Below are 23,903 nucleotides of genomic sequence, written 5' to 3' on the forward strand. Positions count from 1 at the left end.
CACAGAAAAGGCGGTCTAAAACAGAAATTTTAATATTGTTTTTCTCCTGTTGTTGTTTATCTCCTGTCTGGCAGGTTACTTGATTGGATTGCCTGGGGAGCCTGGCCATTCTTTTGTAATGATAAATACTTAGTTCCTGGGCCAGGTCACAGGCTCACACCCTATTCAAACACAGACATACCCTTAAGACAGGATTTGTGAAGGAAAAGACAATGGGGAGGCTTTTCCATTTTGACCTTGCAGAGAAAAGATTTGGTCAGTTTGGGAATCAAAATGGTTCCAGGTTGGCCTTCCTGTGCTGATCTATGTATGTGCTTGGTTGATACACTTATGAACATTACCATATATCTAAGACCATAAAATTCCTATCACATAGTTCAACAACATCTGGGGACCCACAGGTTGAGAAAGGCTGTCTTAAGGGAAGGGCCAGTTCTCAGTGACAGAGAACCAATTTTTGCATGCAGAAGGTCCCAGGTTCAATGCCCGTCATCTGCAGGTAGGAAGACGAGATAAACTCCAACAGGATTCTTTGAAAAACAGTACAATGTGGCTGTTGAGTGTGCAGCCTTTAATGCAAGGATGTTTCTGGGCAAAAACTCCCCTCGCCTCTAACCAATGGGCCAGGCTGGCTGCAGCTGATGGAAACTGGAGGGTCACAGGCTCCCCATCCTTGGTCTATGCTCAGACGCAGCAACTCTGCAGTCCCTCCACCGGGCATCTTCCCTCTCCAAGGATTGAACCTGCAATGCATGTGTGCTCCACCACTGAGCTCTGGGCCCCTCTGGAATAGGATGCTTGCCTTTGTTTTAAATGATTTCCCTGCTCCCTTGCTGGGAAAAAGATATCAGGTATCATATACATTTCTCTTCCAACCGCAAATATGTTTCTTATCAGTGGTATGACTATTCTGGGCAAACTCTGTCATCCGTGTTCCTGTCTTTCTTTATCTAACAGTTAGCGTGCGGCGGAGGCCCCTGCTCGTTCCATGAAGCACAATGCCCATTAAAGTTCAATCCTCCATCTTATCTCCCTGCAAGGCTTATGTTGCAGCCTCGTCAAACACAACACCTCGGATCTGATCCTCCCTCTCTCCTTTTCGCTTTCTAAGGAGGAGCTGGCAGGGGATGATGCATTAGGGCAAATAGAGTGTTGCTCCTCCAACCTCCACCTGCCTGCTTTCCTACCTGCAAGGAGTCCAGGAGGTTACACTGGCTGTCAGCCTCCTCTTCCTGAGTCTCCTTGTTGCCCTTGTACAACCCAAGAGGGAGGAGGATGGGGACCAAAGCAGTTAGGTGGCTCCCCTGCCATTGGCTCTGGCACCACCTACCATTGGGGCTCCAAGGGGCACCAGCCGCCTACTCATCCGCCTCACCATGTCTAATCTCTGCCATGATTCACACATCTAATTCCCCCTTTCCCCGCAAAATAAAATACCGTATTTTTCGCTCTGTAAGACGCACCCAACCGTAAGACACACCTAGTTTTTAGAGGAGGAAAACAAACAAAAAAATTATTCTGAATCAAATGTTGTTGAAGAGGCTTTGCACGGCTATCCCTGAAGCCAGAACAGCAAGAGGGATTGCTGCGCACCAATCCCTCTTGCTGTTCTGGCTTCAGGGTTAGCTGCGCAGCCTGCATTCGCTCCATAAGATGCACACACATTTCCCCTTACTTTTTAGGAGGGAAAAAGTGTGTCTTATAGAGCGAAAAATATGGTACGTTTGAAATAGAAAAGGTTTGTCAGATCCACAGCTGCGCAAAAACGGGGAAATGGGACCCTTGCCTTATATCAGGCCAGGTTATTAATCAAGTTAGTCAAGTGCTGTCTACTCTGGCTGGCAGCAGGGATAGGTTCCTCTGATCATCTGTTACCTGTTCCTTTTAATGGCAGATGCAGGGGATGGAACCTGGCCCCTTGTACCAGCAACCTATGCACTCCACCAAACTATAGTTCATCCGATAACTATCCAAGGAACACTTGGTGATGATATACGTGATTTACCTTTAGCTTTTGACCGGCTCTGGGAACCAGCCCAGCATCCAGTGGCATCCCAGGCAGGAGGGTCACAAATGCCCAAGTAAAAGTGAATTCTCAAGCACTCAAGAGCAAGGAGAGCCCAGTTATGTGGAGGTTTCTGTTCTGTTTTCAGAACAGGAACGTTTCTGTTTTCTCCCTGGTCACCTGCCTGAGCTGTCTGCATTTTGCTTTTTCTGGCTTATTAAATCCAGGGGCAGGGAACCTTTTCTCCACCTCAAGGGCCGCAGTCCCATCTGGGCAACCTTCCCAGGGCCACACACCAGTGACGGCCAGGGCCAGAGGCCAAAGCATGCGGTGAATGCATGTAACAGTTCACCCTCGTATAGCCGGCCAGCTTCTACATACCCTTGCACAACTCCTCTCAAAACAAAATAAAAAAAATTTCCTTCCAGTAGCACCTTAGAAACCAACTATTTTTTTTTAAAAAAAAATATTTATTGGGGTTTACAATAAAAATAAATATAATGAACAGTATAACAAATATCTTAACATAATTTCACATTTTCTTTGGACTTCCTCACATCTCCCGCTCCCACTTTCATCATTATAACTTTTTACCAGCAATTTATTATCTTATTTGCATTCTTATATCCCATCTATGTATTTATAATCTTGTAATTCTCAAAAAGGTTTATATTTTCTCAATCTCACTTATTATCTTAAATCTTCTAAGTTAGTGGTGCTCAATTATTTATGATCTAGCATCCTGCTTAACATTCACTCAAATTACAATGTTTTTGTAAATAATTCTTAAATTTCTTCCAGTCCTCCTCCATCTTCTCTTCTCCCAGGTCACGGATTCTGCCGGTCATCTCGGCCAGTTCCATATAGTCTATCAGTTGCATCTGCCATTCTTCCAGTGTGGGTAGATCTTGAGTTTTCCAGTGCTTTGCGAGAAGTATCCTTGCTGCTGTTGTTGCATACATAAAAAATGTCCGGTCCTTCTTTACCACCCCTTGGCCGACAATACCCAAAAGAAAGGCCTCTGGTTTCTTTGTGAAGGTATACTTAAATACCTTTTTCAGTTCATTATAAATCATTTCCCAGAACGCCTTCACTTTAGGGCAGGTCCACCAGAGGTGGAAGAATGTTCCTTCACTCTCTTTACATTTCCAGCACTTATTGTCAGACAGGTGGTATATTTTTGCAAGTTTGACTGGGGTCATATACCATCTATATATCATTTTCATTACATTTTCTTTCAAAGCATTACATGCAGTAAAATTCAACCCAGTACTCCACAACCTTTCCCAGTCCTCAAACATGATATTATACCCAATGTCCTGCGCCCACCTTATCATAGCCGATTTAACCATTTCATCTTGTGTATTCCATTTTAACAGCAAGTTATACATCCTTGAAAGTACCTTAGACTTTGGTTCTAACAGTTCTGTTTCTAGTTTCGATTTCTCCACCTGGAACCCTAGTTTCTTGTCATTTTTAAAGACTTCTTTAATCTGAGCATAATGTAACCAGTCTCGCACTTTATCCTTCATTTTCTCCAAACTCTGCAATTTCCAGTTGTCTCCATCTTTTTCTAATATTTCCCAATATTTTGGCCATTTAGCCTCCATATTGGGTCTTTTTCGGGCCTTAGCTTCCAAAGGTGAAAGCCACCTTGGAGTTTTGTTTTCCAACAAGTCTTTATATTTTGTCCAGACATTAAACAGTGATTTTCTGACAATATGGTTCTTAAAGGCCTTATTTGCTTTAACCTTGTCATACCATAAGTATGCATGCCATCCAAAAGTATTGTTAAACCCTTCCAAGTCCAACACGTCAGTGTCTTCAAGAAGTAGCCAGTCTTTTAGCCAGCAGAACGCTGCGGCCTCATAATACAACTTTAGATCTGGCAGGGCAAAGCCCCCTCTTTCTTTCGCATCAGTTAAAGAAACCAACTAAGTTTGTTATTGGTATGAGCTTTCGTGTGCATGCACACTTCTTCAGATAACAAACTTAGTTGGTCTCTAAGGTGCTACTGGAAGGAATTTTTTTTTTTATTTTGTTTCAACTATGGCAGACCAACATGGCTACCTACCTGTAACTAGAACACCCCTCTCTGTTGCATACCCAGGGAAGCTGGAGGCGTTCTCAGGGTCCATCAATACCTTCCAGCCAGGCCTAGATGTTCAGAGTGCCAAGGAGTGCTGGGGAAGGGTGTCACCTGGGGAGGGCCTCCAAGGGTCAGATGAAGAGACCTGGAGGGCCGCATTTTCTCCTCCCCACCCCCCACCCCCCGGTGCTGATCTGCAGATCTTCAATGCCTACGTTCCAGAAGCTTCAGATCAATATATCTACAAGGTGCATAGGGAACAACTTTCACCTTAATATCCGCAAGACAAAGGAGATGGTGTTGGACTTTCAGAGGAAGAGATGGGAACTAGCCCCACTGTACATTGGGGAGGGCTGTGTGGAAAGGATCTTTTCCTTTAAATTCCTAGGAGTTTATCTCAGTGAAGACCTTACTTGGAAAATCAATACAACCCAGGTGGTTAAGAAAGCCCAACAGAGACTCCATCTCCTCAGAGTATTGCAGAAGAACGATGTCAATCAACATTTGATGACCTCCTTCTACCGGTCCACAATAGAAAGTGTCCTTTCATACTGCATCACGGTGCGGTATGCTGGTTTAACATCAACTGATAGGAAGTGCCAACAGAGGGAGCACAAGATATTATGGGCTGTCCCATGAATCCGCTGGATGAAATAGAGGAAGAACATTGCCTCAGGAGAGTGAGGAAAATTCTCAGGGATGATTCACACCCTGGCCAGCACTTTCTTGATCTCCTGCCCTCGGGCAGAAGATATAGAAGCATGATTAGTCGCACCAATAGGGTAAAGAACAGCTTCTATCCGTGGGCTGTTAGGCTGCTGAATGAAAAGAGAACTACAGGGCAACTGACTTACGGGTTTGGTGGGTGTGCATCAGTAAACGAGGGGAATTAAGACTAAGAGAGCTGAGTGGTGGGTGCTCGTGTAATCTCACTGTATGCATGTTGTACAAGTGACAATGAAGTATTTAAATCAAACCACAATAAACCCTAGATAAAACTGTGCTCCTTTCACCTCTCCACACCCTGTTGAGAGGTCTTGGCAGAGAAAAGGCCAAAGCCGATGGTTCCTACCTTGGTCTCAGTTCTCCTCGTGGTCCCGTCTTCTGAAGTCACAATGGAAACGTGGGACGTCGGGGTTCCAGGGTCTTCCTCCACAGTTACAGTCTCTTCTACCATTTCCTGGGGCTCCTGCATCATTGCTATCGATGTCTGGTTGCTGGGGCTTTGCTCCTAGAGAATAAAGGACAAATTGTGTCAGTGCTGGGACAGAACTGGGTCAAATGTATGTTGGAAGTGTAAAGAAAAAGAAGGGACATTTGACCATATGCGGTGGGAATGTGGAGAAATTAAAAAAAATCTGGGAAATGATATATAATGAGTTGAAGAAAATGTTTAAATTAACATTTGTAAAAGAAACCAGAAGCATTTTTGTTAGGGATTGTAGGAAAAGACCTGGCAAGGAAAATAAAGAATTTATTTATGTATGTGACAACGGCAGCAAGAGTCTTAATAGCACAAGGATGGAAGAACGAGGAAACCCTGACAAACAAACAATGGCAAGAGAAATTGATGGATTATGCAGAACTGGCGAAATTGACATACAAACTGTGAGACAAGGACAACTGTGACTTTAAAGAAGAATGGGAGCTTTTTACAAACTACTTAGAAAAAACAACAAAATGAACTGGACTCCTTGGCAGGTTTTGAATAAACATACACAAATTTATTGACTGTTGATATAATAGAGAGACAATTTAAGGATCTTTACAATTTGACAATATGCAGAGAACAACATGTGCTGAAAAATCAGAGAGAGGAATGGAGGGAAGTCTTGGGGGCGAGGAGGGAGGGTTCTTTTTTGGGGGAGGGGGGAAATGATGAAGATGATATGTTATGATAATTTGTTATAGTGAAATTATTAATAAAAAATATTTTTTAAAAAAATGCTGGGACAGAACTGGATGTCACAACTGCACAGAAATACCCACATGCAGGTAAGACTCAGGTGCCTCCTTGACCTTCAAAGACCCCTTTTGTGCTCCCCACGTTCACACCGATTCAGCAGCAGCCTCTGTGGAGCCTCCTGATCAATTAGGAGAAGTGAGTCGTTCCTGATAAATGCTCAACCCCAGCCATCCCATCACCAGGCTTTAGCTCCTGTATTGAATTAGGCATGTTGTGTATGGGACAACGGCCGCGAGAGTCTTAATAGCACAAAGATGGAAGACTGAGGAAATCCCGACTAAAGAACTATGGCAAGAAAAACTGATGGACTATGCAGAACTGGCAAAATTGACACATAAGCTACGGGACAAGGATAACTGTGACTTTATAGATGAATGGGAACCTTTTACAAAGTATTTAAAGACACAACAAAGTGAATTGGACTCCTTGGCAGGTTTTGAATAAACACTCACAAACTTTTTATTGATAATAACCAGCTAGATAAATTAAGGATTTATACAATTTTGTAACATGCAGAGAACAGCAGAGATTGGAACTGAGGGAAGTCGGGGGTGGGGTGGGGAGGGGGGTTGTTTTATGGGAGGGAGGGAGGAGGGAGAAAAATGGGGGGGATTAAGGATGGTATGTTTTAAGATAATATGTTTTGTTTAAGTTCCTAATAAAAATTATATCTATATAATAATATCTATATAATAATATAAATATTATAATATTATAATATAATAAATATAATATAATATAATATAATATAATATAATATAATATAATATAATATAATATATCATTATATTATATTATATCTATATAAAAGAATTAGGCATGTTGTGTCTCCCCTAGCAAGGCAGGTATTCTGGTCACATGGCAAACTCGCACTGCATCTTCAGTATGGAGTTTGTGCCATCACAACCCAACAATTAAATCAGGGGTGCATCTACAGGATCTGGTGAAGGACGAGAGAGGATGGCCCCTGGCCACGCCGCGGTTTAAATTTCCAGTGGCCATGGCTCCCGTCAGTGCTGATTGGACCACAAGGGCCTCCCCTGGGCAGGGCCCCAGCCAGCGCCACTGACTCAGCCGGGCAGCGGGAAGGAGGGGGCTGATCTCCGCCCCCAGCCGGATCACTGCAGGGCCCAATGCCCGGTCGCAATGCCACCCACCATAATAGGTGAGTAGACTTACTGGTACACTCCTTTTAAATCTACAGAAAAGGCACATCACAGGGACTTCTCTATCGATCGCATAGAATCACAGAGCAGGAAGAATAAAAACTAGGCATAATTCCGATTCACTTAAAAATTAATTGCAATGGGCTGGTTTAATTTTGTTCACTTAATTATGGCAATAGCTTTACTTTCTTCTGTAGCACTTGATTGTAAACGTAAATCACTATATATTATAGTTAAGACAGTCGGTAGGAAAGGAACTGAACTGAACAGAAAAGAGGGTCAGCTTGCCTGCAGAGGCAGATGCTCTAAATAACGCCATTAAGTGGAGTTCATTCAAAGGTGTCATTTATTACCTATTTACAAAAGGCCATTTCTACATATTAAAAAGCTATTTGCTGCTCACAACAAGCCGACCAGTTCTTATTTAAAGCGTCTGTAAGTAAGGAATGGGCTGCCTTGAAAGTTGCTTGGTGGGGTCAGTCCTCCACAACTGATGTGCCTTGACAAACCCAAAGAGCAGAAATTGAGATCTGAAGGAGCTTGTCCATAGTAGCTGAGCTACTATGTGGCTAACCAAGCTTTGCAGCCAAAAATGCAAGCTACATTTAAAAAAATGAAGGCACCAGAGCCCACTAGCTGAGCTGTCCTAGTGGTTCAGCGAGGAAAGAGCTGCCGGTCAACTCCAAGCCAGGACACTGGATCCGTCTCTCTCAGTATTGTCTACCATGACTGGCATTGTCTTTCTAGGGTATGAGGTAGGAGTCACTCCCAGACGTGAGAAATTGAATCTGGGACCTTCTGCATAAAAGGCAGATTATCTAATACAGTGGTACCTCAGGTTAAGAACTTAATTCGTTCCAGAGGTCTGTTCTTAACCTGAAACTGTTCTTAACCTGAGGTACCACTTTAGCTAATGGGGCCTCCCGCTGCCGCCGCGCTGCCATTGCACGATTTCTGTTCTCATCCTGAAGCAAAGTTCTTAACCCGAGGTACTATTTCTGGGTTAGCGGAGTCTGTAACCTGAAGTGTCTGTAACCTGAAGCGTCCGTAACCCAAGGTACCACTGTACTGAGTTACAGCCCTTCTCCAAACAATGAAGGGTCACAGTGAGCTGTCTTACACTGGTTCATCTAGGTAAATTAAAAGTAAAAGACCCCTGGACAGTTGAATCCAGTCAAAGACAAGTATGGGGTTGCGGCACCCATCTCGCTTTCAGGCTGAAGGAGCCAGCGTTTGTCCACAGAAAGCTTTCCGGGTCATGTGGCCAGCAGGACTAAACCGCTTCTGGTGCAATGGAAAACTGTGACGGAAACCAGAGCGCACGGAAAACCATTTACCTTCCCGTTGTAGCAGTACCTACTGATCTACTTGCACTGGCATGCTTTCAAACTGCTAGGTTGGCAGGAGCTGGGACAGAGCAACGGAAACTCACTCCTTCATGGGGACTCGAACTACCAACCTTCTGATTGGCAAGCCCAAGAGGCTCAGAGGTTTAGACCACAGCGCCACCCATGTCCCTTTTACCTTCCCTTGGTCTATCCTGTGCTAGGTTAAGGATCTAAACAAGGACAGCCCCTATCACTGAAATTTGTTGTGTTATTGCCTTCCTGGAACAGGTATCTCATAAGCTAAAAGTATCTAAAGGACAGAGCTCTAATGATAGATATCTATTTCCCCCCTATATGACATGATTTTATTTCTTATATGAATATGGAGGCACATGGTTGCTCAGCGCCACCAGAATATGCAAATGCCTGGCTCATCTAAGACTTTGCAGAACCTTTATTCTCAATAATGGATGGAACTCGCAGGTGGAGAAAACTTTTATTTTTACATATCTTTGTTATTTCGCAAAGGGAATCTTTGTATGGGTCAAGGCTCAGTGGTTTAGACCAGAGCTTCACCCGCGTTCATCTAGACCAGTATTGGCTACACTGACAGGAAGCTCTCCATGACTTCAGACAAGGTTTTTCTGGAGATGCAAGGGAACCTGGGTCCTGCATTCAAAGCAGACGTTCTCTTCACTAGATATCGTCTTCTTGATAACCTTCATGAGTGTTTGATAACGTCCTTCAATCCTCGGTGCTTTGCCGTTATATTCCCTGACGGATCCCCACCTCGTCCCTCATTTTGCAGCCCTGCGGGGTTAAGAGGTAAGGCCTATCCATTGTTGTGCAGCAGCAGCAGCAGCAGCAACAAAGTTGTCTTTTTGCGCAGCTTTGAATGCTCTTTGAATGCACATGGGAAGAAAATGCTCCTCTTAATCCTCACGTGGTTTTCCAAAACTCCTTTGAGACAAAACCGGCTAAGGTGCCCTTGTTCTGGACAGTTTTATTTACAGCTACAGACTGACATTTTGGAAGAATACTGAGTGTCGCAATTAAGGGCTTTGGAGTTTAACCCTGCAGGCAGTTTTAGCTCCCAGTCAGCTCAAACAATAAGCCCAGTCACAAAGCCTTCCCAACCTTCTTCAATAGGCGCTGCCCTGTTTAAACCGGGACACACACAAAGTCATCCCTTCTTTCAATGAGGCCAGTTCCGTCTCCTTACCCGCCCCCTGGAATCGGAAATTGGACAGGAAGGAAAATAACAATCCGTTAAAATGTGGCTTCTTCGTTGTCAAATCTTGGCACGCCACTGTCTTAGCTGAAGACAGTGGCGCCTAAAAAATGTCACCAAAAGAACCCGCAAATGCGGACGGGGACGAACGGACCTGAACACCTGTCAGTTCCAGATTCCAACCAGGAAAGGAAGAGGATCCTGTTTGTTCAGCTATGCTGCTCACACAACTCTTTCCGACTGAAAAATGGGATTTCGCCCCCTCAACCATTTCACTGCTCCGTTCATTTTTGTTTTTTTAAACCCAGCACTCCTTTTCAGAATTCATTTCTGAAAATCGCATTTGCTTTGTATCTGTTGTGCTCACATTCCCATATTTTTTTTTTTAAAAAAGGTTTCTCTTCGTGCACAGCAACTATTGCATATTTTTTATTATTTCCTGCCTCCCCACCAGGGGTGGAGGAAGGGGGGTGCAGTGGGGCAGGTGTCACCACTGAGGGGGGTGACAAAATGTCGGTTGGCACTCACCGTGGGGCCTGCAGCATGCCCGAGCCACGCGTCTTTCCTGGGAGTGACGCGGTGGCTTGGGTGCCTGAAGGCTCCACGCTGCCCCAAACAGTCCGTCCGCTGCCTCCCCCTCAGCTGTAGGGCGGCTGAGAGGGAGGAGGCAGGCAGACTCCTCAGAGGCCCCGGCAGAATCCTGCCCCAGCTCACCCCGCCCCTGTGGCCAGCTGGCCCCGCCTGCCGCCCCAAGTGCCCAATCAGCTTGCTCCGCCACTGCTCCCCAGCTCCCACATCTGGTCTCTTTCTTTCCTAAAGCACAGTCCTGGCTCGCCCACAATGAATCCTGGGATGTATAGCTTGTTAAGGATGCTGAGAGCTGTTCATAGAACCCCCATTATTCCCCTTACAGTACTGTACCCAGAGTGGTTCAGTGGCCAATCCCTTCCCCCGGGGAAATTCTGGGAATTGTTGCTGTCACAGTCTGGTTCACGGGTGATCAAAGTCCCAGCAGGGGACGTCAGGACCGGGGGCAAGATGGCGGGGTGGGAGCAGGAACGGGGGTCCAGAAGCCAGGAGTCAGGAAGCCAGGTGTGATGGCCTGGGACTTGGACTCGGATGCTGAACCTGAGGAATCCCAGCCTGCACAGGATTCCCCGCCTCCAGAACCAGCTGAGCCAGGGCTGGGGCCTGAGCATGAAAGGTCCTCACCTGTGCTGGATCCTCAGGTGTAGGCTCCAGCTGAGTCTGCTCTGGCTCCTGATGGGATGGAGGACCCATTGCCTGCAGGTGCTCCACTCTCAGCCACGTCAGAAGAAGCTGAGGTTGCCTTTGGGCCCAGTAACCCTCCAGCCTCTCCTGAGCTGCAGAGGCTCAGGGCAGAGAGGCGGAGGGAACTAAGTTCCCACAGGAGGAGTGCTCGCCTCCAGGCCAAAAGAGGCGAGTCACCTGAGGATCGGGGCCACCGTATGCCTCAGGGCAGATAAAAGCCAGCCAGCCCCAGTCCCAAGTTGCAGGAGCAACATTGTTGGTAGCCAGTTCCTGCCTGCACCCTGTCCTGCTTTCCTGCTGGAGGTCCTGACCTCACCTGACTCCCTGCCTTGCACCCAGCTTCAGCTTTGACGGACTGCCTCCATACTGCACCCTCGACCTCGGGCTGGACTCAGACCTCACCTCAAGGTTAACCCACGGAACTGGCACACCAAGAGTCTGAGGGTCAGAGAGCCGGGAGTCACAAAGTCAAGGGTCCGAGGATCAAGAAACAAGGAGTCACAAAGTCAAGGGAGGATCAAGAAGCAGGGAGTCAAGAAGCCGAGGTTCAAGGATCAGGAAACAAGAAGCCAAACACAGCAAGGCAGGAAGCATGTTGCTGTGGCAAAGAGCCGAAGGGAAATGCTGACCTTATATCCCTTCCCAGCTCTTGCCACCAGGTGCTGTGAGTTACCAATCGGCCTCACCTGTGCGGCCACGCCTTGCCTCTCCAGAACAAACTTAGGAAGGCCCTAGTCCTGCAAAGTTCTATTGGTCACAGGGCCTGGCTCCTGCAGACACACTTGACAGTTGCTCTGTGTGGAGAATAGGGTTCTCCTACCAACTCTCAATATTCGCTTGATGCAATGGTGCCTAACTTCCCAGCAAACGTCCCTGCAGGCATCATCTAATCTCTGGAAGGACTGTGGCTCAGTGAAGGAGGAGGTGCTCCTCATGGAGAAGGTCCCAGTTTCAATCCCTGGAATCTCCAGGTACGGTTGGGAATGTCTGAAATCCTGAGAACTGCTATTAGTTTGTGTGTCAGGAGTCCAAGTTCCCAGCTTGATAACACAGTAAGCGTAGATAATTAAAAAGGAGGATTTATTGCAAAAACAACCAAATAGCTCCAGACGGCTCTAACAAAGCATCATTACTCAAGATGACCCTTCTTAAGAGTCCTTCTGGCTTCGACAGAAGAAATTGAACTTACAACCCTTATATCTCTGGTTTTGCTTCCTATCTATCAGCCCTCCCATTCGCCGACTCCTCAGACTTAGTGGGACAGCCCCAAGCTCTTCCTGCTCCAAGAGGCTGTTATTCGCTCCTGTGTGTGCTTCCGGTGAGCTTTGGCTGTGTTCAAGCCTGCTCTCAGCTACAGCCTTATCAGCCAGCCCATCAAGGTCTGGAGGAGCCGCAGTCTGCAGCTGCCGGCTTTCCCCTGTCTGACTAACATCCAAGCCTCCCTGTTCTGAGAGGCTGCTTTCTGCAGTTGGCTGCAAACCTTCCTTTGGAGCTGGCTCATTCATGACACTGTGTGAACAGAGCTGAGCTAGATGGCTCTATAAGGCCGCTTTCCTATCTTCCTCCCTTCAAAAACTTTGTGCAAACAAATCAGGACGAGTGCCCAAGAAACAGGCAATCTGAAAGTGGCCACTATATTTTTAGTTACTTATTGTGTTTATATCCCACCATTTTCCTCCTGCCAAGGAGCTCAGGGTGGCATACACTGGTTCTCCTTTAATCCCCACATCAACCCTGTGAGGTAGGTTAGGCTGAGAGACAGTCACTGGCCCAAGGTCACCCTGTCATGGTCGAGTGAGGATTCGAACCCAGGTCTCCCAGGTCCTAGCCCAACACTTTAACCATTACACCACACAGGCTCTCCAATGCATTTCAAGTCCCGAAATTTCATGTCTTGCCGACACCACCACGAAGCATCCTCCTAATTTTCTGGGATACGAGCGCTCTGGATATCTCATTATATTACAGATGCTAATGTCTTCCAAATCAGGGTCCATTCTGGGGTGTACTAGACTGGGAATCTTTTCATCCTTTGCTCTAAATCCCTCTGCAGTAAAACTGTTTTGTGACAATAAACTCAGGGAGAATAACAGGAGGGAAAGGAATATTTTTCTGCTCTTTTCATGCACTTTTTGTGACTCTCTCTCTCTCTCTGCTCCCCACCCCACCCCCAAAAGAAAATCCACCATGTTTAGAATGAAAATAAAATTCACACTTTGTATTCAGGCTTGCCTGTGGGCAAAGCAAATCTTTAAAGCCTGGCACTTAGACATAAGCATCCTGCAAAACTGGAGCATGCTGGTTTTAAATGAGCACTGGTGAGCTAGTGTTTTATCCAGCAACTGCCTTGGAAATGTAAGTCCCGAGAGCTTTTCCGGGACGGATCTGCATTCCTAAAGAAGCTCACTATCCGTTGGAAGAGATGGTCTCCCGTCAAAAAATAATTAAAAAAAATTGGAAGATTAAATTCCTGCTTGGCTCGCTATGCAGATGTCACAGTTTCAAGAGCAAATTTCCAGGCAGAGTTGGGATGGCACTGCTATCTTACTGCTATTTGAGGTAACCAAAATATCCTGCCTTAGGCCATATCTGCACCATACATTTGAATCAGTTTCATACGATTTCAAGCAGCTACGGGAGCCGTAGTTTGTTGAAGGCAATGGAAGTTGTTAGGAGACACCTGTTTGCCTTGCAGAAAGACAACTTTCAAAGTGCTCACTGGAAGGACAGATCCTGAAGCTGAGGCTCCAAGACTTTGGCCACCTCATGAGAAGAGAAGACTCCCTGGAAAAGACGCTGATGTTGGGAAAGATGGAGGGCACAAGGAGAAGGGGACGGCAGAGGACGAGATGGTTGGACAGTGTTCTCGAAGCTACCAGCATGAGTTTGAACAAACTGCGGGAGGCAGTGGAAGACAGGAGTGCCTGGCGTGCTCTGGTCCAGGGGGTCACAAAGAGTCAGACACGACTAAATGACTAAACAACAACAACAACAGCAACAACAATCAATCAATCAATCAATCAATCAATCAATCCCTCTTCTCTGAAGACTCTGAAAACTGCAGGCCCTCCAAGTGTCCCTAATTTCCACGGACAGTCCCAGATTTACAGAAGCCATCCCAGTTTCTGATTTGATCCCAGAATGTCCCACTTTTCCTTAGGACGTCCCGATTTTCATTGGAGAAGCATTGGAGGGTATGGAGTCATGTGACCCCTGAGTCAAGGAAGTAAGCAACTGTACAAGCTTTAGAAGACATGTGAAAGCAGCCCTGTATAGGGAAGTATTTAATGTTTTAATATATGTTGGAAGCTGCCCAGAGTGGCTGGGGCAACCTAGCTAGATGGGTGGGGTATAAATAAAATAATGATAGATAATGATAATGATAATAGAACAGGGATGTCCAACAGGTCAATCACAATCTACTGGTCAATTGTGGGGCCCTGACCCCCCCCCAAAAAAGGGCAACAAATTTGATGAATCTTCCCCCCAGAAAGCTCAACAACTCTGGTCAATCCAATGGTGTAGATCACTGCCAGGTTTTTATATAGTGGGAGTAGATTGCAGTCTCTTGGAAGTTGGAAGTGCCTGGAATAGAATATCCACTATCCATGAAGAGGCCTTTGTGGGGGCACCTGATTACACCCCCTCATAAATTTGCACCCGGGGCCATGCCCCACCCCCCACCCCAACTATGCTACTGCCTTGACATGACCACATAACTCTTGTAAGGCTTGTTGTTCTTTAGCAATTCGTTTCGGCAGGCATGTGGCAGCAGAGCAGTTTCTTCTCCCTTCCTCTTTAGTTGTCTCTTATTTGAAGGACAAAGATAATTTTTCGCTGGCCAGAGAACTTCACTGTGGCACAAGATGGATTTGGGGACAGGGGAATCATCTCTGATACCAGAGCGGCTTAGATTTAAACTCCAAAACATGTTCTCCGCTTGCAAGGCTCAACTGGCTTCTTACCCAGGAAGTTGGAGAGGAGCCACTCCAACGAGATTTGCTTTGGTATCCAAAATAGGAGCCAAGCCCAGTTATTTGAATCACAGGACATGTTAATTAATGAACTGTGGCCACTCAAGAGTCTGTTCATGGCCGAGTTTGGATTGTGATGTGGCAAAAGATCTTTATGGGGTTTTGTTTGTTTGTTTTGAACAGAACAGTGAGGGAGTTTGGGAAAGGGGAGAAAATGGATTCCGTTCATGTTTAGAGGTGAATCTACCCCATTCACGCTTTTTAAAGCAATACAGTGGTACCTTGGGTTACATAGGCTTCAGGTTACAGACATTTCAGGTTACAGACTCCAATAACCCAGAAATATTACCTCGGGTTAAGAACTTTGCTTCAGGATGAGAACACAAATCGTGTTCCGGTGGCGCGGCGGCAACAGGAGGCCCCATTAGCTAAAGTGGTGCTTCAGGTTAAGAACAGTTTCAGGTTAAGAACGAACCTCCGGAACGAACTAAGTACGTAACCCGAGGTACCACTGTATATGAAACGAAATGCAGCTATCCTTCCAAATTCACACTTCTAGCAAACATTGCAATTCAGGCTGAGAAAAGTGTACATAAATTCGCAAGAAATGCAAAGTGTAGATTGGCCAACAGTTGCACAATGGGTAAGTGTGTCTGGCTATAAACCACAAAGTTGGTGGTTCGAGCCTGTTGCTCGGTCCCTGCTCCTGCCAAACTAGCAGTTCGAAAGCACGTCAAAGTGCAAGTAGATAAATAGGTACCGCCCCAGCGGGAAGGTAAACGGCGTTTCCATGCGCTGCTCTGGTTTGCCAGAAGCGGCTTAGTCATGCTGGCCACATGACCCGGAAAAACTGTCTGCGGACAAACTCCGGCTCCCTCGGACAGTAAAGCAAGATGAGCGCCACAACCCCAGAGTCGTCCGCAACTGGGCTTAACGGTCAGGGGTCCCTTTACCCTTTACCTTTAATTGTATTTCATTATTAATATACTTCTTCTTAACTGTATTTCAGTTCAACAATTACTTTGATAAAATACATATTTTGTTATGTGCAAATGGCTTTAGATACCTATTAGGTCCATAAATTACCATATAGCATATATTCAACACAAAAAACAGCAACAATTTGTGGTTGACAAAGGTCAGCTGGATATATAAAGAGCCCCATTACCTTTAGTAGCTTAGGGCCTCATCAAACCTAAATCTGGCCCTGGTTCTGGAGCCAGGCCACACAATGCTGGTCTCCCAGGTTAGAGTTCAGTGACATGGGCGTAGACTGAAAAGACTCTTTGTTTGCCAGTCACTTGGCCAAATGCCTATCTTGTCAAGGGCATGTAAATTATGGCTTATCCAAGTCTAGAATCTCCAGGGGCAGAATCTTCTGGAAACCTCTAGTGTAAAAGAGATGGAGTTAAGATAAGAGAGATATATCAGGGAGAACATATCAGGCTGAGGGGATTTTTGGAATTCCATAAATTCCAGTGGTGGGACACAGATATCTCAACATTCCTAACCTCAAATCTAAGCATTTGGATGTCTAGGGAAATCAAAAATCCCTAGCTTTCCTTTACAAAAAGAGAGAGAGAGAGAGAGTAAATTTCCAGCATTTTAAAACAATTTTTATTGCTTTCCTGCATTTGTAGAACTTGGGATAAGAGGGAAATGTAGACACTATTACAGTGGTACCTTGGGTTAAGAACTTAATTTGTTCCGGAGGTCCGTGCTTAACCTGAAACTGTTCTTAACCTGAAGCACCATTTTAGCTAATGGGGCCTCCTGCTGCTGCCGCCGTGTGATTTCTGTTCTCATCCTGAAGCAAAGTTCTTAACCCGAGGTACTATTTCTGGGTTAGCGGAGTCTGTAACCTGAAGTGTATGTAACCTGAAGCATATGTAACCCGAGGTACCACTGTATTCTCAATTTCTGTGAGACATTGGCCTGCTCTCCCCCACCCCACCCCCAGCCCAGTGTTTTGCCTGGAAAAATCTCTGTGGAAGCGCATACCTACGGAAACCCCCTCAAAGCAGAAAATTATTTATAACCTTAAGTACAGAAGGCTAATCTTTGTCAACATCTAGGGTGTAAGTAAGTTGGACAGAAAGGTGGGGGGGGGGATAATTGATTTTCCATGTTTTGCTTCTTACTACGCTCTAGGTTTGTGAAATTACAATCATTCCCCTGAATGTACCAATCATGAATTCAGTTCCCTGCATGCCAACACTTAGAGCTAAAATGGGAATGCCCGTGTAAACGAAAGAGGCTTCAGGAAGGGTGAATGCTGTGGGAGGGTAACACCAATGTTCGCTGAACTGCAGAAAAACATTGGGGCGGGAAAAGGGTGGCAAACAACTCAATGAACATTGAGCAAGCATAGCTGTCAAGTGTCTCTTATTTGAAGGGACAGTCCCTTATTCCAGCGCCATGTCCCGCTGCTGTCCCTTATTGATGGATGTCCCTTAAATGTCCCTTAAATTTCAAAGGAAGCAGCTCCTCTCCCTCCCTCCCTGCCGGCCAGGGAGGAGGGAGGCTCCAACTGTGTTGCTTGGCTGTGTTGCTCACCCAATAAGGAGTCTAAGAACGACTGGGGAGTGGAGCTTGCATGCCTTGTGTGTGGCTAGTTAATGCAAGCTGAGGGGTTTTTTGAATGCTGGACGCCATTTTGTTGCATGTGCTGCTGCAAACTTTGCAGTACAAAGCCAGGCCAGGGAGCCATCTTAAGTTGAGGCTGCATAGGCCTTGTGGTGCATGTGATTCAGATTCTATTCAGTTGAACCTCTGGTTACAAAGTTGGTTGGACAGTGTTCTCGAAGCTACCAGCATGAGTTTGACCAGATTGCAGGAGGACAGGAAGACTGGAGTGCCTGGAACAGGTGAGGCTGCAGGTCCCTTATTTTCAAGGCTGCTGGTCCCTTATTTTCAAATCTGTAAGTTGACAGCTATGAGCAAGGCTTGGTGGCTGCAGAATTCTGAGTGCTGGACAGGGAAGAAAAATGGGAAACTGGAGGAAGGGGTTGGAATGGAGTAGTCCGGAAATGGGCATGGCTGGCTTGGTGGCACCCTGAGCAGGGGTACTCCACATGCAACGTTTTGTTGCAAGTCTCACCCTTGTTTATTTTTGGTTGAAGTATGGGCAGGATTCAGCTGTCATAGCCTTTGGCTTGTCCATCCATTTTAAAAGACAAGCACAGCTGGAAAGGTTTGCTTTCTTGCTGGTACCTGAGCACAGCTTATTTTAATGCTTTGCAGCTATAAGGAGGGAGAGAGAGAGAATAACCCTTCTGTGTTGTATGTTCAGATTCCCCAAGGGACTCTCGGGAGCTGGATCTTTAGTCCAGAGATAAATTGGAGGAGAGATCCCAGGGGAATAACCCAGGGATATTGGAGACACATTGTCAAATTAGAGTCGGCTAAATCAACACAAGTTCTTAGGTGGATATTTCTCCTAGGCAGCTGCTGGGGGCAGAAAGGAAATATCAGCGGTGTGCATGCAATGGGTTGTCAATTGTGAAATAACAGAACAGAAAAAGGGGGAAAGCCCACTCACTTTCAACCGTCTAGATCAGGGATCAGCAAGGCTTACCTTGCCTGGGCCGGTTCAATGCCGTGGAGCCCCCTCCATGGGCCAGATCATGGGTGCGTGTAAGAGCACGCCCATGATTTCCGGTGCCGGCGTCTGCGCAGACGCAATTTTCGGCACCACAAAGCAAGTCCCCGCCCTACGCTGCACAGTTTAGCGCAGCGTGCAGGAACTCACTGAGTAGGTGGCTTGGTTTGGGAGTGGCTCGTGGGCTGGTAAAACGATCCCCATGGGCCGCTTGTGGCCCATGGGCCTTAGGTTGCTGACCCCTGCTCTAGATGTTGCTCGGCAACAGCTCCCATCAGTCCCAGCAAACATAGTCAATGGCCAGGAATGGTGGGAGTTGTAGTTCAGCAACCTCTGGGGAACCACAGATTCCCCACACCTGTCCTACTTGCATGTTGTTGTTGTTGTTTAGTCATTTAGTTGTGTCCAACTCTTCATGACCCCACAGACCAGAGCACGCCAGGCACTCCTGTCTTCCACTGCCTCCCGCAGTTTGGTCAAACTCATGTTGGTAGCTTCGAGAACACTGTCCAACCATCTCGTCCTCTGTCGTCCCCTTCTCCTTGTGCCCTCAATCTTTCCCAACATCAGGGTCTTTTCCAGGGAGTCTTCTCTTCTCATGAGGTGGCCAAAGTATTGGAGCCTCAGCTTCAGGATCTGTCCTTCCAGTGAGCACTCAGGGCTGATTTCCTTCAGAATGGATAGGTTTGATCTTCTTGCAGTCCATGGGACTCTCAAGAATCTCCTCCAGCACCATAATTCAAAAGCATCAATTCTTCGGCGATCAGCCTTCTTTATGGTCCAGCTCTCACTTCCATACATCACTACTGGGAAAACCATAGCTTTAACTATACGGACCTTTGTTGGCATACTTGCATACGTAGAATTTTACACTGAATTCTGGGAGGATCCCGTATTATACGGGATGTCGGGCAGCCCTATCCGAGGGCTATTTATTAGAAGGAAGGAAAGGCCTAGGCAATATTTCTCAAAGCTGCTCTGAGAGAAGCACAAGGGCTGCGTTCAGCCGTGTATTAACCCCTCATAAGAACACGGAAATCAACACCGTCTGACCAATTCGGCAAAAAGGGCTTTTACGCCATTTTAACAATCTGAAGCGTCTCCGCTAATGGAAGAGCGGTGCAATTGGCGCTCAACTGTTTCTGATGGACTGGAAAGATGGATGCAGCTGACCTGCTGAACTCATTCCCCACAAAACCCAGAGGGCAGCAAGAGGTCATAGGTACCCTCTCCAGGAATTGCAGAACAGAGGAGAGAAAGCAACAGGGGGAAATGTGAAGGAGGAGCCGAGTGTCACTTTTTGGAAAGCTCCTTCTGAAAAGGAAGGGTAGTTTAAAAAAAAAAAATGACGATGAAAATAATAATCAAGGAGGAGGTGGAAATAACCTGATGCTCCCTCTTTCCTTCTCCATTACAGGAAGGCTAATGCCTCGTGCATTTTTGCCACACAAACCGCCCCCGAGGATCAGAAAGAGCAGTTTGTCATTTTGACAAGAAATATGTCTCTAGGGGCTCTTTCAGCACCTCGGCTCACTTAAGAGTTTGTTTTTCTCTCCTTGTGCTCCGGCTAGACAGACAGGGTGCAAAAGGAATGAGCTCAAACGCTCAATCAAAATGAAGCATCAAAGCAACAGTATGTACGCATTTATCTCAGGGGGTAAGAATACAAGCTGAGGCCGCAGGATCAAGCCAACGGCCCATCGAGTCCAGCATCCTGTTCTCACAGCGGCCAACCAGTACGTTTTCAAGCACAATTCAAAGTGTTGGTGCTGACCTAAACGGCCTCGGCCCAGTATACCTGAAGGAGCATCTCCACCCCCATCGTTCAGCCCGGACACTGAGGTCCAGCTCCGAAGGCCTTCTGGCGGTTCCCTCATTGCGAGAAGTGAGGTAACAAGAAACCAAGCAGAGGGCCTTCTCGGTAGTGGCACCTGCCCTGTGGAACGCCCTCCCTTCAGATGTCAAGGAAATAAGCAGCTATCTTATCTTTAAAATACAGTGGTACCTCGGGTTAAGTACTTAATTCGTTCCGGAGGTCCGTTCTTAACCTGAAACTGTTCTTAACCTGAAGCACCACTTTAGCTAATGGGGTCTACTGCTGCTGCCGCACTGCTGGAGCACGATTCCTGTTCTCATCCTGAAGCAAAGTTCTTAACCTGAAGCACTATTTCTGGGTTAGCAGAGTCTGTAACCTGAAGCGTATGTAACCGGAGGTACCACTGTACATCTGAAGGCAGCCCTGTTTAGGGAAGTTTTTAATATTTAATGCTATATTGTTTGTAACACTCGATTGGGAGCCGCCCAGAGTGGCTGGGGAAACTCAGCCAGATGGGTGGGGTATAAATAAATTATTATTATTATTATTATTATTATTATTATTATTATTATATCACCAGATTCCTACGGGAAGCGTGCAAACAGGAGCCGAGCCTGAGAACTTTGTGCCGCTTCTGTTACCAATGGTAATACCAAACAAGGAAATAAATAAAGAGAAACATACTTAACTCTACTCCATATCTCTGAAGAGGATATACTTAGGGGGCAAGTCTGTGATGAGCTGCAACAGGATGAGCAGCTCAGGGGCAGCGGATCTCTGGCTCAACTAGCATTAAGTCCCCAAACCCAGCTCAGCTGGAGCTACCACATTGCAACATGCTCAGCAAGCTGGGGTTAGTGTAAGTCCCCCAAAAGGGCTATTTTGAAGGCATGGTGAGGGCAGATTTAGCCTGGATCTGAAGTCAGTTCAGCTCGGACACATGACCCGGCAACCCAGCATAGAAGACTGTTTTACAGGCTTGTTTCCCCTCTGGTATCTGAAGAAGTGTGCTTGCACACGAAAGCTCATACCAAGAACTAACTTAGTTGGTCTTAAAGGTGCTACTGGAAGGATTTTTTTTATTTTGACTATGGCAGACCAACACGGCTACCTATCTGTAATTGTTTCCCCTCTGTTATGGTTAGGTAAAGCTGGACCCCGCTGCTTGACGGTGTTTGGCTCTAATGTCACTTTGTACCAGTTTAATTTACACAGGCCTGCTTTCGGGCAGTTTCTTGGCATAGGATTGCTCCCTTGGTCTAGGTAAAAAGGTAAAGGACCTCTGGATAGTTAAGTCCAGTCAAAAGCAACTAGGGGGTTGCACTCTCATCTCGCTTTCAGGCCAAGGGAGCCGGTGTCTGTTCACAGACAGCTTTCCGAGTCATGTGGCCAGCAGGACTAAACCGCTTCTGGCGCAATGGGATACCGTGACGGAAACCAGAGCGCACAGAAACGCTGTTTACCTTTCCGTCGCAGTGGTACCTATTTATCTACTTGCACTTTGATGTGCTTTCGAACTGCTAGGTTGGTAGGAGCTGGGACAGAGCAACAGGAATTCACCCCGTCGTGGGGATTCGAACCGCCGACCTTCCGATTGGCAAGCCCAAGAGGCTCAGCGGTTTAGACCACAGCGCCACCCGCGTCCCTTTTACCAGGGGTCAGCAACCTAAGGCCCATGGGTTGGAAGCAGCCCGCGAAGGTAGTTTGACCAGCCCACGAGCTGCCCCCAAACTGAGCTGCCTGCTCACACGCTGTGCTAAACTGGCACAACGTGGCACGGGGACTCACTTCCACGGCGCCACAAATCACATCTGCACACACTCAGATTCTAGAAATCATGGGCACACATGTGCGATCCGGCCCACGGAGGGATCTCCTTGGGACTGATCCTGCCCAGGAATTATAAACCTGCTTTTACAGTGGTACCTCGGGTTAAGAACTTAATTCGTTCTGGAGGTCCGTTCTTAACCTGAAACTGTTCTTAACCTGAAGCACCACTTTAGCTAATGGGGCCTCCCGCTGCCACTGCGCCACCACCATGTGATTTCTGTTCTCATCCTGAAGGAAAGTTCTTAACCCGAGGTACTATTTCTGGGTTAGCAGACTCTGTAACCTGAAGCGTATGTAACCTGAGGTACCATTGTACCTTCCCTTGGTCTACGCTAGGTTAAGGATCTAAACAAGCACAGCACCTCTCACAGAAGTTTGTTTTGTTATTGCCTTCCTGGAACAGGTAAGCTAGAAGTATCTAAAGGACAGATACTTCTAAGCTAGAAGTATCTAAAGGACAGATACTTCTAAGCTAGAAGTATCTAAAGGACAGAGCTCTAATGATAGATATCTATTTTCCCCCTATGTGACATGATTATATTTCTTATATGAATATGGAGGCACACGATTGCTCAGCGCCACCAGAATATGCAAATGCCTGGCTCATCTAAGACTTTGCAGAACCTTTATTCTCAATAATGGATGGAACTCGCAGGTGGAGAAGACTTTCATTTCTACATATCTTTGTTATTTCGCAAAGGGAATCTTTGTATGAGTCAATACTTTATTATTCCTTTGGAGCTGAGCCACTCCTTTGTACTTTCATCCTTCCAGGCTGTGACACTCTAAGGTTTACAATTTTTTTATCCGTAGTTTTCTCTCTTTTTGTTGTGCTTGCACTTCTTGGCAAAATCAATAAAATATTTAATTTTTAAAAAATTGTTTACTTAGAACTTAAAACCCACATTTGGCAGCAGCTGGGGGGTGGGTGGGAAGAAGGATACAGACTTAACTGCAACCTTGCCCCCTAAATCTATAAGCTGAATTAAGGAGCTGTGCTGATGATAATTTAGAATGCAACCTTGATCTGGGAAGAAAAACAAGATTCCCCTTTTTTTTTTTGCTTCCTTTCCTGCTTTAATGACATAAGATTCAAAATGCAGTGCTCAGCATTGCTGGAGCAAATGTCTCTCTGGATAAAAAAAATCTTTGCAAATAAAACACACCTCGCATTTAAGACGCAGTCCTCCTTACCTGCCGCTCGTGGCATTCCAGAAACACCTCGAAGAGCTTTCGCTTTTCCCAAAGCACCTTCAGAACATATGAGCAAGAGACGCCGCAAGAGACTGGTTGGGATTGCGAAATGCCGGTGACTACTACAATCTCCTAAAAGGGAATTTTCCCCTACCTTTCTCCACCTGCTGCTGACATCATGCCTGCCAACAGACATGTGTAAAAAACAAAAGCAAAAAAAAAACCCTACCAAATGAATCGTTTGCAAATTCTTTCCTTTGTCAGTCATGTTTCACCCTTTGCCCCGTCTAGTCTAGGAATCAAAGTGAAGCCGACGTGAGGGTGGCTCTATGACCCAGCGTCCAGTGCACACTCTTGCAGATTCTGAAATCCACATTCTGAGGCCTCCAGAATGCAGGATAATAAATAATAATAATAATAATAATAATAAT

General features: G+C 46.2%; 1 protein-coding gene across 13 annotated transcripts in view; it reads right to left on the reverse strand.

Annotated features, from left to right (window-relative positions):
- The window catches only part of ARVCF (ARVCF delta catenin family member), a 603,654-nt gene that overhangs the window by 180,139 nt on the left and 399,612 nt on the right, over positions 1-23,903 (reverse strand). For 12 of the 13 annotated variants that reach the window (XM_080985089.1, XM_080985094.1, XM_080985093.1 and 9 more), the window contains one exon: positions 5,167-5,325. In XM_080985089.1, the coding sequence (XP_080841215.1) occupies positions 5,167-5,325 (159 nt within the window). Of the gene's footprint in view, positions 1-5,166; positions 5,326-23,472; positions 23,492-23,903 lie in introns of those variants that run through there. The other variant, XM_080985092.1, reaches the window with a different exon arrangement.

Source organism: Podarcis pityusensis, assembly GCF_964106645.2.
Source record: "Podarcis pityusensis genome assembly, chromosome: 16".
NCBI lineage: Eukaryota > Metazoa > Chordata > Lepidosauria > Squamata > Lacertidae > Podarcis > Podarcis pityusensis.